The sequence below is a fragment of the Lepisma saccharinum genome, chromosome 3 (assembly GCF_977018435.1).
Source record: "Lepisma saccharinum chromosome 3, izLepSacc3.1, whole genome shotgun sequence".
NCBI lineage: Eukaryota > Metazoa > Arthropoda > Insecta > Zygentoma > Lepismatidae > Lepisma > Lepisma saccharinum.
Window position 1 is genome coordinate 120,117,644 of NC_139231.1, and position 16,485 is coordinate 120,134,128.

At 39.6% G+C, this 16,485-nt stretch overlaps 1 protein-coding gene across 1 annotated transcript in view; it reads left to right on the forward strand.

The window, feature by feature from the left end:
* LOC145985370 (uncharacterized) overlaps positions 1-16,485 on the forward strand; it is a 244,184-nt gene that overhangs the window by 199,583 nt on the left and 28,116 nt on the right. The window contains exon 3 of the mRNA XM_083119317.1: positions 1,543-1,707. Within this exon, the coding sequence (XP_082975443.1) occupies positions 1,543-1,707 (165 nt within the window). The remainder of the gene's footprint in view (positions 1-1,542; positions 1,708-16,485) is intronic.

The following is a 16,485-nucleotide window of genomic DNA, read 5'->3' on the forward strand; positions in this document are numbered from 1 at the left end:
ACTTAACGCACTCGGTCACACACATGAAAGGAAATAAGTACAATTATCATGAGGATGAAGGAAGGAAATGGTCAGAAGTGAAATATAGGCATGAGGTGGATGGAATTTCAACTACATTTCACCAAGATAATGGAGGGAGACCCCCCCACCCCCCACCCATCCCGGTCTCTTTTTCTCCTTCATCGCATTGGTTAGCTTTTGTCCTTCCCCAGAGTTTGGTCACGTACACCAAATCTCAAGCGAACCATGCGATTTAAAAAAAAAAAAAAAAAGTCGCCCTTTACCAGAAGCTGCCAAGACAACGTCGGCAACAGTTGTGAAGGGAGGGGTGGGGGGGAGGGTGAAAAAGCACCATGTGGGCATGAGTTCATGCGGACTTCCAAATCCTTTTATCCCTGGTGAAGGAAGCAGAAAGGAAGGAAGATTTAAAGGTGCAGTTGGCATTTTATTGATGACATATTTCACGTTCCAGTTCACCAGGAGAAGCGGAATTTTTTGGAAATAAGAAAGGGAGAGGGGTTTCATGATTGTATAGAATGTGTCGCATGATGAAGCTACGGTGGGAGACGTAGAGCTGTCTGATTTTAAAGTATTCGTGGTGACATGGTGGTTACAAAAACAACTGTTGTTGCTGTTCCTGTCAATTTGGTTGTTGTTATTGCCTTCCTTATTTTTAATAAAACTTCCTGAATTTGTTTCATGAACATGCAGTCTCTTATTTGATATGATACTGGTCCAAAATTTGTAACAGAAACAAAAAATTTGGAAATGCGACAACATATAGAAATGGATAGGGTGGGGTTTGTAAAATGTGTACCCCTGCATGATATTGCACTTCCACCAATTACAAGTTCTGTATTAATAATACTTGTAAACTTTAAAATATATACACATCTGATTAAAAATAATTCATTAAACTTTCATGAAATAAGCAAGTAAGAGGACTTGAAGTTGTTTCATTTTGCTATTATCACAATATTAAGGACTTTTAATAGTAGATGGTCTTTTATCACTTCCGCTCCTTCAGCGTTTTACTTTGTGCCCCCACCCCCCTTCCTGGACTTGCGGCCCTAGGCTGTAACCTAGAATAGCCTCTTGGCAAATCCCTCCTGGGGAATGGAGAACACATTAAATGTTAATCCATCTTTGCCTGTACTGTGGCACGCTGTTCACACTGGAGAATAAATACATTTTGAAAGTAGTAGGTGTGTTTGTGTGTAGCTGTAAGGAGAATGTTTTCAGGGAAGGACAAGCAAATTATTTTTTTTCCAAACGATACTGTCTTCCTAAAGAAAATCTGACGTTTCTACTAAGAACCTGTACTAATGTTTCTTGTCACGACCAGTCATTTATTGTAATTAATTCAATTAGGCCTAATCGGCGAACGAAATTACTTACATGGAGTATGTAATATTTTTCCCCAGAATTGATTTTCCGGCAGGCCCCTACCTTTCCAGACGCTCATGTTGTAAAGAATCATTTGTTCCATATCGCTGCATGTCAAATGTAAAATTGACCATGATTTCATTTCTCTTTCTCCAGTGGCCGTGTGGATCGCCGGCATCGTGGCGGTGGTGAGTGTCGTCATGTTAGGACTCTTCTGCTTGTTTAGCGTCCTGCAGCTGGCGATGGTGACGTCAAAGAAGAAAGTCGGCCTCTCGTACCATGCCGTGGTCGTCAACAAGCTGTGCCTTAGTTTGCTCACAAGTAAGTCGTTATTAGTTAATTCCTTCTGTGCAGATTTCGAGATACTTGGGTGTAGAAAACTAAATGCATCCAATGTATTGTGTGCACTAGAAACGCATCCATTGATGCACCAAAGTGTGTTTTTTTGTCCTTTGCCAAGGTTTACAGTTTGATGCATTTTTGTGTATAATTTGTAAAGGTAATGCCAAAGTGCATTATGATGCAAGTGATTATTTCTTTCTCTGTCGAGCTGTACTTTAATACATTATTTGATGCATTAAAACATTTGGTCTGAGCTACAGACTTGATGCATTTTTGTTTCAACTAATGCATTGACTTTTATGTATATGTACGATTGACTGGCCAAGCTAAAAGATAGTCATCAGGTTTACATTAAGTTTCAAATCTCTAAACGACAAGTGTAATATGTATCCGTACATGTTAGAAGCTCATGTTATTTAAGGAAAACTATTATCCTTCCACTGCACAAAAGAAGTTAATGTAAACAAAGCCATGTGACTTTGAGAAATAGTTCCTATGTGTTTGTTCTGCTGTTATTTTGCCCGTGAATATATTGGTCGCAGCTGTACAACGTCGTCGTCTTCGTCATTTTGTTGGCTCACACCGCCTATATCTTAGCGACTTCTAGCCAAAGGTGCCTAGATTTAGTATTACTATAAATGTTTCAACACATTGATATCGTTCGCTTTCTTCAGGAGGTAATGTCCTTCATTATCACTTATTGTATGCTGTTGTCCCTTCTGCTTCTATGTTATTACTACAGTTCTTGTTCTAGAGAGGTTGAGTATGTTTACATTGTAATGTACTACAAAAAAACAATGGGAAGATTGGTGCAAAGGATTATGTAGTTGCCAGAATTGGCGGGCGATCTACCTTCAGATATGCGCCAAACAAGAAATATACACAAATTGTCTCATTTCCGACTTGCAACCAATAATATCGAAGTCTTTTACCAGTTGCACATGCCATAAGAGATTGTTTGTTTCCGGAGGCATACCCAACGAGCTTTATTGTTGATAAGTAAGAGTTTTAAATCCTTAATTATAGCCGAGGTCTTCGACCCGCCTCTGGCTAAACCACGAAGTCCTGCATAGACCACGGATAAACATACACATCACGTTCGACAAGCAAGAATTGATCCAGAAATCTGCCGATATAGCTGGATTTGACCCTGCGACCTTTCGTTGCTAATCTCAGCTACAATTGTGACGTAAGCTACTATCAAGTCGCTCTAAATCCAAGCCCGCCTCCTCCCCAGTTGGAGTTTCAGCTACGCTCCTACACCGTTGCATCGTTTACCTGTAAAGAAGCAAAAATTGTCCAGTGTAGGGAAGATTTTGATGGGGGTGAGTGCTTATTTGCTAAGGGTTGTTTGCTTGTGGCCGGTGCTGTAGTGTAGTTTTCGCAGGGTTGCTAAGTTTCCTGAAACGTTAAGGCCAGTTCATGTTTCCACTAACTTTGGATTACCTTTCTATTAAATGTATGTATGAATATATTGATGATAGAATGAATATTCATTATTTTCATGATATTTTGGCATAAATGAGGTATCAAGTCTCGTCTCGTGTACATATCATCCCTAATGCAGTAATAACAGAGCGGAAAGTTTAGCTTTTGCAGTTCATCCTTTCTGATCAGATTGACTGTTAATCGATTCAAATGCGATTACAAAAAATTCACTAAGACGTGTGTTGAACGTGGCAACACCGCCCGCAGAGTGACAGAACGTGCGGTGTTGCCACGTTCGACACACATCTTTATTCCGTTGAATAAAAACCTGTATAAAATAGATTTCACAATGTAAATTGACAATGACAATAGGTTTTAAAAACAGCTGCGAAGATCTTCAAAACAAGACCACCCAATACTAAGAAAACGTTCTTTTGCGAAATTTATAAGAACCATGTTTTGGCCAATTTAAAAAATCTGAAAATTTAAAAAAATCTACTTGCACTTATTTAAATTTAATGACGATCGGACCACAAGTTTTTTTTATTTATAGAATTTCGAAGAGCGGTTTTTTGAAAACACAAAAAAAACCGGTACTTTTGTCGTTCTCCCGACGATAAAAAATCGAATGCACACTCGAAGAAAATGTGTTACCATAGCTTAACGCAGAATTGAATAAGCTAAAAAAATATTGCTGTAGCTCACATTTACGTAAGTGTACTGGTTAATTTTTAATTGGAGTTGAAACTGTGATATCCATAATTTTTAATCCGATAGTAGTTTTCGAGGAATAGTGTTCCAAAAAATCTCCCATTAGCTGCTCTCAGCGATGGCCGTGATACAGAGTCTTAAGAAGAGAGTCCAGAGGATAAATTATCTACTGTGCATCTGTCCATTATAGCGTTCGGAACGTTATAACCCTGGGGTAGTCCACATCCGTCAACGTCATTCCCAACAAATCTTGATGGATTGCGCACATTTGGAGTTTCCTATTGATCAGTTACATGGATGGATACTCAGCTTGTTCTCGTTGCAAGATCCTACCAGAGAAGTGGGAGTTGCCACTGATTCCTTGGCGAAACTGCAGTCGCACGCAGGAAAAAAATATAACTTGCAAAATGTTTTGTAAAATGCACATACATTTAAATACATGACAAGAAATAGTCATTTTCAACTTGCTGTTCGAGAGAACTTGCTTCAAATCTTTGGCAATAAATTAATAATAATAACAATAAAAAAGACTAATGAAAAGACAATCTTTTGAACTAACGATGCAATGAAACGCATAAATGCAAACGAATACATTAAATTTTAGATTCTAGTACAAAGAAGCTCTGTGTTTCTTGATTCATCTTGATCTGTTCGTATACGAAGTCTCGATCAATGGCGAACTTAAAAAACAATAATTAGACCCACAATTGGATGATTTGCATTTGAAGTGCACAAAATATGATGCATTTTCTTTTCTATGTGCAGCGTCGTGTAACTCGTGTTGTTCGCTCCCCTTGAAGAGTTGATCTCGAGGCAAACAGAAAACATGAAATGCCAACAGTTGCTACGAGAGAATGTGATCCTGATTGGAAGCTCCTTGTTTGCTTTGAAATATCGAGAGAATCGCCAACCCCGCGTCTCCGTGCTGGGAAGCAACTGGCGACAAAATGCAAACAATGCACTGGCTGTGGTACGTACACGAATGCGGACGACATTTATATTTGCTGTACAGTGCACGAAACCCTCCGCTCTTCAAAAATAGTTATTAACATAGAGAGAGCGAGTCTTATTTTATGTTCTGTTCTGGCGAAGACTACCCTATTTTTAGAGCGTGAAGAACGGATAGTGGCGAGCAGAGCTGGACCTAGGGAGGGGCAACTCGGGTACTCGTCAGGTCCCGCGCCAGATGAAAATAATTGTTTGTGTACGGTTTATTACGAGTTTATAGAACGCTGGTGCTTATAATTCAGCAACAGTCTCATTTTTTTGACATACTTAAGAAAATCTACAATATTTTAAACAAAATAAATAATAAATTCTAAATGTTCGAATATTTCAATCAAAAAATACTTCCCCACAAGACTACTGGTATTAAGGTTTAATGGGGGAAGTATTTTTTTCCATGACTGTACATATTAACTGTACTATTCGTTTAATTATAGAATGAAATCAAATTAATATTTTATATGATGGTAAAGGCAAAGGTGCATATAGCACCGTTCCATGAAGGCACATTTAAGGTATGTTTGGGTAGGGTCTCGCACATTCTCGATCTCAGCCATTTTGGAGGTGATATGATGAGCAACAAGCTCCGGCCGCCTTTACCCACCCCCCTCCCCTAGGGTTGACCCCAGGTACCCATTGATTCGAGGCTGGGTGAACCCCAGAGCTGCTTTATGCTGGAACAAGGCCGGAAAAATTCCGACCTTAGATCAACCACCCCGGGAGTTTTATATGAAGCAATGTATATTCACTGCAACGTCAAAATTCAATGAAAAGTATTATGACAGTGGCAGACACGGGGTTAAGTAACTTTTATTAGCTTCCTATAATTCTTGATTTTAACCTTCAACATGTTCTGTTTATTGCTCTTGGTGTGATAACACGAAATATATAAATAAATTGTTTATTAGTTGTAATAATGTTTAATTTGGATGCACTGTTCGAGGTGATGCGGGAAGGCTTTCATGACGCGTCCTTTGGAATAGTGAGTATTTCACGGCGACTGACAGTTCATAACATTACCCGTGGCTCTCCACTGTTTAACCCACCTTAGAATGCCGTGTGTCTGGACAATCTTCATTGTTCCGCCGCAGTGCTCGGTGTCTGTCTGGATGAAGGCTTCCACCGCCGTAATCTGTATCTGCACCGACCAACGCTCCATGGAATACTAATTGCCTGACTCCCAATTCTCCATGGATGTGGCAGGGTTGCCAACTCAAATTGGTAGATTCAATATGCGCCACCCTGTATATAGACACCTCTACTTCAGATTAATGAAACTAGTTTTCTTAGACCTCTGAATGTTTTTGTTATATGTCCTATGTACAGTGGGATCCATGAGCATTACCGTGCAAATTGTCCATGACTATTTTTACTCAATTTTTCTCTTGCATCCTATGTGTTTCTAAGCGATGGATTTTATGTATGCTGGTGCAGAAGTTGTCAACACCTTGTTTTGAGTTTTCTTTTCATTCTTGAAGCTCTTATTGGGTCAAATAAAGTGCATGAACATGGTTATGGACAATTTGCACGGTAATACTCATGGATCCCACTGTACAATTGTGTGCCCCAAGCTTCAAACCGGCCTTGGTCTCGGTCTCGTCTCGAATTTTTTCTTGCTACAATATTAAATCATTTTTAACCGAATCCACGGTACCTCCCTCTCCACTACTCCTGGAGGCAACTTTGAGTGACTTTTCTCCCTCATTTTCTCGTCAAGTGTCAATGCAAGGATGAAGAGAGCAAAAAAGAGTAAAGTGGTGAAAAGAGAGGAGAGGAAAAAAAGCAGAAAAAAATTAGAATGTTGTCTGAACTGGCAATACTGGCCATGTTGATTGGCTAGGACTCTCAAGGCCGCGAACCCAATACACCCCACCCCCCCCGCCCCCTTTGGGTTCTCGTCCAACGCAACTCATCAAAATTTAAGGCTTCCTTGTCGCCCCGGCTCAGCGGTGTTTGCTGTGAAAACACGCGGGGACGTGACAGGAGGACCCTATTGCAGTGGAGACTTTTTTTCAGAACGAAGTCAACACCGGGATTAAAAGTTTCATCAAGTGGTGAAGTCTGGGGAGGAGGGGGCAGGAATTTGCTCTCCACCGGCGCTGCAGTGACGCTCGACCCCTCTCCCCGACGTGAGCTCCCAAGAGAATTGGTTTTCGCTTTACTGTGCATGCAGTGCATTCTGTTCATTATACCTGAGGAAAATCCTCCTGATGAACTTGTCTCCCATGTCGTAGTGTTCATTTTGGGACTTGTTTCAAACAAGTTCAGTTTTTAACACCAGTGACTCTTTTATGCTTTTCTGAAAGCAATACCGATGCACGACATAACCGTCGTTGATTCGTTTCCTTTTTACGTAAATTAAATACAGTACAGTGTCTCCACAAATGAAGTATGAAACTTCGGAGTGGTAATAAAATGGCAATATATAGGAAATATTTTGTCATAAAAATAGTTGGTAACTGTGGAAGTTTCTTTGTAGACTGGCAATATTGCGCTAGTTCAGGACTCTGGGGAGTGGCAGCGCTAATTGTATTGTTAACAGATACGGTGTCTCCACAGTAAGAAGTTTAGTGTGTGTGTGTTGTGGTTTGCAGAGACATCTCTGACTCTAGTGCAGAGAAATTTCAAAAGATTGTACAACAAACAGCCGCCGACGCGAAATAGCATTGGTCAGTGGGTTAAAACGTTTAAAAGAGACAGGAGTTGTTTTAAAGTGGAAGACCTTTGCGGGAATGACATATCTAAATATGTTGCAACCAACAGAGCGCATGTGGTCTTCCGACCATGTTATATAAAACTTTCGCAGTTGGTACATATTGCAGAAATATAATTTCTTGATTCTTTCTTGTAGTTTTATTCTATTACACTCCGAAGTTGTATACTTCATTGGTACTTGCACATAACAGCATGTTGTAGCAGCCTCGAAGCCTCAATCCTTGTTAGACAGTCCTTGGCTCTGTGTACGGCTGACGATATGCAGTGACATGCGCTTTAGCCTCCTGCGCATGCGCAGAATATAAAGCGCTAGTGGAAGGAGCATTTCTTCAGCGTCAGATTTGAAACGGTGATGCGCAGTAGCTTCTAGCATCTGCGCAGTAGAAGGAATCGCGTTTGAGTGGGAAAATTCTTTCCTGCAACGTTAGGTGCTATCCCCCCCCCCCCCATCTATCTTACCGGAAATAAATAGTTTACTCAAGTGCGAGAGTGCAGTGTCGTGTAAAACAACAAAAAATGGAAGAAGTAACAGCCTCCAACAATAATATTTTTATTTCTTTGAACAGTTCCACTCGGCCTCATCTCATGCAATACTTGGTACATACCACCACGCGTCAACAACGACTGCACGTCAGAAGCTAGTCGCAAACACATGTCTCCATACAGCGTGGCCTTTCTCCGCGGATGTTGGCGGTGACAAAGTAGGCCGCCGGAACGTGCAGTTAATTTAAGTAGCTGCATTGTGGCTCGCCCTCTTGTGTCTCCTGAGGGCTTTTGATCTTGACAGGAGTTAATTTGATGCTGCAAGGTGTTCAGTTGCGTTCACCACACCCACTCTTTAGTCTTGGTTCTTCCTCGAAGAAAGCAATAGCAATTAACCCTCTAATTACACATCCTTGGGGGCAGTTTCTGGGGGTTGAGATACGTTAAAGGCGACGTCCTGCGTGGAAACCAGGACATTCTTGATGGAAGATACAGCTCACGGTGAACATGCTGAACGGGAATGTTTTCAAATCTAAGGTAAACGCAAGGAAAAGTAGAGTATTGACGGGCACACGTGTTCAGGGCTTCCTGGCTCTTAAGGTCCCCGTGTTCGACTCCTGTAGGGCCTCCTCGATGGCGTAGTGATAACGCCGTTGCCTTGTATCAATCCGCGGCAGAGGACATATTGGTTCGTATCCCACTTTAAACTGTAGGCCCAGTCAATCAAATCAATCGAACTTTGACTTTTTGACTCCTGCAGTTCTGATCCCCTTTTTGTGAAATGATCTTTGTTTGTGATGAATGATGATTAGTTATTGAAGCTGTACGGAGCATGGAAAATGTGATGAGATAATATAGATTGGATGAGAGACCAAGATAAAGCAAAATGGATAGACAAAGCGGAGTTTGGGTGATTGGGTATAGCTCAGGGATGCTTAAACATTTACATACAGGACAGTCATGGACCACATTAGATTATACAGGGAGTCCATAAAGTCTATAACTTTTTAGCTGTTGCGTTTAACAATACACATTTTTTGGGTGAGAAGGGTGGAAGTTTAAAGTTTTGTTCTGGCCACACTGCTCAGTGACGCGTGCACTGGTAATCACGTGATCATGTGACTTAAGATGGCGTCCATCCAGGAAAAGGCACAGTGTGTTCTGTGGTTTGCAGAGTTAAAATCTTGCGTTTCAGTGCAGAGAAAGTTCCAGACAACATATGAGAAACCACCCCATATGGGGGTTGAAAATCGACACGAGTTTGAAGTGCAAACTCGGAGTAGTCCCAAAGTGAATGTGTGGTATGTGATTTCAATGGACCACATCATTGGTCCATTTTTCTTCGAGAAAGACACGGTAAATGGCAACAACTATCTGAACATGCTACAGACATTCCTTGTGCCAGAACTTAATAGGTTAGGCATCATCAATGACGTCCACATGCAACAAGATGGGGCGCCGCCGCATTTTGCCCTTGAAGTTCGGCAGTTTCTTAACGAACAATTTCAAGGTAGATGGATTGGCCGAAGAGGGCTCACACCTTGGCCTGCAAGATCACCAGACTTGACACCTTGCGATTATTGGTTGTGGGGACATGTAAAGACCGAGGTGTTGGTGTATTCACAGAAACCAACTAATCTGGATGACCCAAAAGAAAAAATAAGAGATGTGATTCTGAATATCCCAGGAGAGCAACGTCAGCACGCAATTCTCGGTTTCACAAAAAGACTGCAACAGTGTTTGGAAGTGAATGGTGGTGGAGGTTTGGCGATGAACCTAACAAGCAGGAAATAAACTTTGAACCTTGCTGTAAGTAAACACAAAATATTTTGTTAATAAACTTAATAGTTTTCAAGTTATAGAATTTTAGTTTTTTGCAGGACTTTATGGACTGTATTTATACTAAAGATAAGGCCTCGAAATAAATTTAGATCTTATAAGTACCAAAACCGCCGTACAAAAAAAGTGGTCCGGATGTGGCACGCGGGTCGCAGTTTCGGTTATCCAGGAATATATTACAATATACGGGGAGAAACTGTAATTATTCAAAATCGATTATGTTTACCTAGTTCTGGAAAGAAATGTTTTCGTGGACGTAAGTAGTTGTATTGGTACTACTATAAACTCAGGAAAGTATGAACCCCCCCTCAAGCAGATTTGCTATACTTAAAACTTGCTCAACATGTTCATATGAGCTTTTTGCTCAAGTGTGGAGCTCTTCCTAATCCAAGATTTTTGTAAAAAATGCCCTCGGGAATTTTTCAGAAAGTATGACCCCCTCAGATTGATTTGCATACACTTATAAAAGGCACTTCTGTGAGATTGTTGTCCATAAATTTGTTAAAAATATGCTCTTTTTGTTGCCTATACATAAAAGTATGCCACACACACACACACACATATACATACACACATATTTATTTCTGGTTCAATTGGGCACCAGGCTCAATTTGCATATCTAGTATTAAGACAATGCAATATGTAGAGACCTTCTAGAATTGCTCCGTGACTCTCTCATTTCTTACGTCATAAACATATGATTTTTCTCCTATGAGAATGACACTACATATGGTGTCATCGGGTAATGTCTCGTGGAATTCACAGATAATTTTAATGTTTGTCCTGTCATTAACCACAACCTGTTTCCTTTTTGAAGTGTTGATTACAAACATGGGTCTCTGTGTTTTGAATTCATCTGGTGAGTAATACATATCAGTATTGCCAGTAGTGACCCTTTTGAAAGCAGAAAATGCCTCATATAATTTGAGGAAATCATCCTTGGACATGTCTAAATTATAATTTTCTCTAGGAAATACCTCATTTCTGCCATTTTTAAGATATATGTTCTTGATGTTGCAGTTATCAAATTTACTTGAATTTTTTTCCTGATTGTTGTGTCTCCCAGTCTGAAACAGTACCACCACAAAATCAGGCATGTCAAATTGTATACTGGAGAATGAATTTGTGGCATCAAATTCATAATATGTACCAGATGCAGGCTTCTGTACGCATTGATATGTGTAAAATTGCAGAGGAATCTGTGGATTTTTTACTATATCTGCTTTGTGTTTAAGAGCGTAACTGGCCTCATATTCAACAACTGGGATTCTTAACTCCATAGTCTGAATAATGCACTTGCCTTCATCAGGTAGGGTATTAGGCAGAGCTTCTCCTGTAGGGTTTAATGTGCTGTACCTCATCAAAGCATTATTATCATTTGCAGCTTTTCTAAATGTGATTCTTAAACCACCCTTCCACATAATTTCTTTGTAATCCGAGAAGAATCCTGGCAACAGGCGCATGGGGAACAGCACTGTGTGGCTCTTGGTTAATATTTTATCACCAGCCTCAAATCCACCTATTTTGTAGTAAGAAGCCTCGGTTTTGGATAATTTTAGTGTGGCCAAAGCTGTGGAGGTAATGCCGGGATAATCTATTCTGTTTATAACAACGCCATGCTTTCTGATCTCAATTTCAGAGAACAGATGCGGCACAAAATTATCAACCAATCTTATATTTGAATTTGCCGGATAATCTGTACCATCGAGCTTTACAACATCAAATTTGATGTATAGATCTGCTCTGTGGGGGTGTATAAAGCCATCCCCTACATCAAGATCAACCTCAATCTCTGTGTTGGGTTGATTTAAATTTGCAAATGTCCTCCTGTTTGGAGGGAATGATTGTAGCTCATAACTCTCAATATTTTCCATTGTATGTATTTTTATTTAAATATTAATCTCTATGATTGCAGTTGTTGTGGCTCCAGCAAAATCAACTAATTCTTCTTTTTCATTAGTGACCATCAATTCAATGTAATCTATTCTGTTGTGGCACACAGGAAAATATAATGTTGGGGATGGATTGTAGATGATGGGCTCCATGAATTCGGAATTAGGTTTGAATGTTGCAATGATGCCAGTTTGTTTGTGAGTGCCTATGCCATTTGATTTGGTGATCATACCCTCGGCCACATTACAGTGAATATTCAGAGTCTCTATGGCTAAGAATTTAGGTATATTAATAGCAGTATGTTTGATGGCAGGTTCAAGTTTTGTGTTGTTCTCAAAGCCCAACAGCTCTCCTATAGTACCCAGATGCACTGTTTCTGTAGCAGATACAATCTCTACTCTGTGAGTGACAGAATTTTGACTTAACACCACACCTCTGGGTAATTGAGCATTTAGAGTGGACAGATTATACTGCCCTGGAGTGATGACAATTTTTTGATCCCCTACTGCAATTGTGTTGTTGTGGTGCGTAATATTAGGGATCAAGTACATGCCGTAAAATGCTCTGAGAGCTATTGTTTTGGGATACACTATGTCATCATGCAATTTGAGTTTCAATATTGAATTTTGGCTGGTGAGATGGAATACCCCCATGATGTTTCAGATACAACAGGGCTTTTTGAAAATTTTCAATTGATGGTTTATTTATTTGAGACATATATCTAAGAACAGATAAACACAAATGTCCGCAATTAACATCTTTGAAATTTTGAACACGGGCATTATTGTAATAAAGATTAGCCGATTTTAGATATTTTATTAAATTTTCAGGTGGAACACCTCCAAATGAATCAAACACAAATGCCTCATTGTTTAAATATTTAAGATAACAGATCCAGTGAGTGCCCTGATTTTTGTACTCATCCAAATTAACAATGCCACACTCTTTGTTGAGTGGTTGCTCTGGCAAAGAATCAGACATGTACACACCCCTAAAATGTTTGATGCCCAGTGGCTTGATCAAAGCTTCAATATCTTGGTTTGTAAGCGGCTCTTGTTTTTTTTAAACTTACTCATGGCTCTCTTAACACCTTTGCCTTTTTTCTCCATGGCCAGGTTATGGCGCCTCTGCTCATCTAATTCTGCCCTATTTTTCTTGGCATCTATTACTGTTTTTGCTATGGCAGCTGATCCCCCAGCCAAGCTCCCAACAGCCCCGAGAGCAGCTAAGATGGCAGGAATAGTAAATATAAATCCCCCCACATGTGATTTTTTCCTGGATTGCTGTAATTTTTTTAATTGGGGGGTGCTAAGCAACAATTTCATACCATGGCCCTTGGCAAGACAAGAGCTTTTTTTCTTGCGCTGCTTTTTGGTTAAAAGACTGTCAATAGTTTTAAGAGATTTGAGACCTGCATAAGGTATTTGATACATAACACCCTTGGCCTTCATTGTAGGTTTATTATATACATATTCACAAACCCCACCCCAGTTTTTGTTTGGTGCTCATAGCTATGGTGGTTCCCAATGCTGATATTCTCTCACTCAAAGAAGCATCTTTGCTTACAAATCTGCCAAATGCAGCCTCTTCTAATTTCTTGTCTGCAACATGTCTCTTGTCAAGATCAGAATGTGTGTTGTATGCTATGTCATGGTCTCTACAAGCAGCATCTAGGGGATTTACACCAGGGTCCCCTCTGTTTAATCTATGATCCAGTTTTGTGCCTGGACCACAATACTGATAGCCTGGAATGTGTAGTTCAAATGGCAGCTTGTTTATGATGTCATTAACCAGGCCCCGACCCTCAGAGACATTCCAAAATTTAGGTGGTAGAGTATTAATAATTTTTATGAGATATCCAATCCCCTTAGGGTCATTCACTATAAAATTAGACAATTTTGTGCTTATCATGTCCATAATTCCAACTTTTTCATTGAAAAAATTGTGGTTCCCAGCATTTTCCTCCCCAGCTATCACCAATAACCTATCCACAAGTTTCCTGACATCATCAACCCACACAAATTCTTTAGGCAGGGTGTTGTATTGTTTGATTCCACTGCCAGTCTTGATCTGTGACCATATGGGTTTGATTAAATTGTTGTATTTTGCCCCACTGCTCGACTTAACCCTTTTCTGTGTGGGATCATTGTTCTGGTATAGAGCATCTGATTTTATTAATATTTCTTTGTAATCCTCATAATCTTGCTCTGTATAGCTGCCAGGCCTTTTCCTAGTCATCAGTTCCCACAACCCAGGTGTGCCGGTGTACTTAACAAAAGCACCTTTTTCTCCGAGTCGAGATTCTGAATATACAATTATATCATCTCCCATAAATGTTACTCTGAAATTGCCAATTCTATGTATGATGCTCCCATCAAGCTCTGTGTCAGCATATAAGCCAAACACCTCATCTTTATTGTCTTTAGGTGTGGTTAAATATTTTTGAGCAAGAAGACCCAATTCAATAGGATCCTGAGTAGCTTCAATTCTTCTAGGAGCAATAGGACTAGGTGTATGAATACTGGAAAGTGGGGTGAATGGATAATCTAATATGTTCCTAGCAGCTACGGGTACAAGCTCTGTGATCAAATCTTGATTTTGCTCTGTAACAGTTTTGATATTCTTACCTAAATTATTAATAGCATCAATTACAGGCTGTTCTGTTTGTTTGTGTTTTTCATAAATTCCTCGGTTCTCTGATTTCCATCCCTTAAATCTTTTTACAAGATAATCTCTTAATTTAAGATCATCAATTATTGGCCTTTTCATGGTTATTTATATACGTTTCAACGTCTAGAAAATCGTTAATTTTGTTTCTGTATTTGCCAGTATTAGGTGTTCTTGTCATATCAATTGTGACAAACCCATAACTGTCCTGGTTCCAGCACCTACTGCAAAACTTGGAAAAATCATTGTAGCTCAAGTCCCCACCTACATATTCATCATGTATGTGTTTGAGGTTGGTATGATCCTGATGAAACACACATATAAAATTGCTGTTGTCTCGGATCAGTTGCTTCGGTATTTTAGAAAAAGTCTGTGCCAGGTAGAAACAATCAACGTTTTTGTGTCGGCCCTGTGTAAAGAAATTCCTAACCTTGTTTTGATTATCCAGTATAACGTCATCAAACACAACAACAGAATTATCGAGACATTCATCAAGTGGCTTAACATCTGATTCAAAAGTGGCTATATCCAATCCATCATATAGCTTCATCAGCTGCTGATATTTTAATTGTTCCAAGCTCTTAGAGAAGACATACAAGTGCCTGTTTTTCCAGTCTAACCAGTTGGGTGCCAATAAAAAATTATCAACCATTAGTGTAGTTTTACCACAAGCAGATGGCCCAACAATAAGACACCTAATATTATCAGGCAGCAAGTTGCCATTTCTCTTATTCTGTTGTTCAGGTTCTGGCAGCCTTTTTATAACATCCCAGGTGCTCATATTATCACTTTGTTTGCATCGATCCAGCTGTGTTCCGGATGACCCAGCCATTTGACAAATAACTTGTTGCCTTTTCTGCGGATGATTTTTTCTATGAGATATGTGTCAGGCTGTTTAGTTTTGCTGAGTTCTTCTTCATAGAACCGGCCTTTGAGAATTTCTCCTCGGTGATCTTTTATTATATATGTGTTAAGGGTCCCGGGTTTAACTTGAACAACTGTAAATAATTCAGTGCTCCAGTTTCTTGTAAAGCCTCTCTTGAATAAGTGCTTATATTTGCTGATTCTTACTTGATCACCCACCCTGTATTTGGCCCTTCTTGTTGTTGGCTGGTATCTAGGATAATAAACAGTCCTGATCAATTTTTGCTCATCAGATGAAGTTACTTCGGAGGGTTTCATGTCGATTGTGGAATGAACCGAGTTGTTATATTTATGTAGAAGTTCTGGTAGGATTGTAAGCCATTTATAATTACCTTGAAGTGTAAATTGTTTATACATAAGATTTTTTAAGGTTCTGTTGAATCTCTCTACAATTGAGGCTTTGAGATCACTGTAACTCGAGTAATGTTTTATTGCCTGGCTTTTAATAAATTGTTGAAACACTGAATTATAAAATTCTTTGCCATTATCTGTTTGCAAATAGCGCGGGGATCTTCCACTCTGATTGATGATTGTCCTGATGGCTTCTGTAACACATGTTCCAGTCTTGGATTTGAGTGGCACAGCCCAGGCAAATTTTGAAAATGTGTCTATGACAGTGAGTAGATACTTGTAGCTCTTGTTGATTTTGTCTAAGTTTTTCAACTGTCCAGTTGCCATTTCAATCAAGTCGCTCTGCCATAAATCATCTATGCCCTTTGTGACTACTGGGAGTCTCTTATAATTATGTCTGGCTTGTCTGTGTAATTCATCAACAATAATTTGTCTAGACATAATATGTAAACAAGAATATTGCAACTATGGGGTGTTCAGCAGCTGATACTACAGGATTTTCTAAATATAATTTGTCCCCTATTTGTATTTTAAATTCCAGAGAGCCATCATCTTCAGCATAGGCTGTTTCTAATGTATTGGGATCTGTAAAATCCTCTAACTCTACACTGGTGATTTTTACTTTGTTATCAGCATTTGTTATTGATAAGGTAGGGTAGTGGTGTGCCTGTGGTTGATGCCAATATTTGATCTTGATTGGTCTCAATGTGCCCCCAACAAAAAATTGATAATAAAATTGTG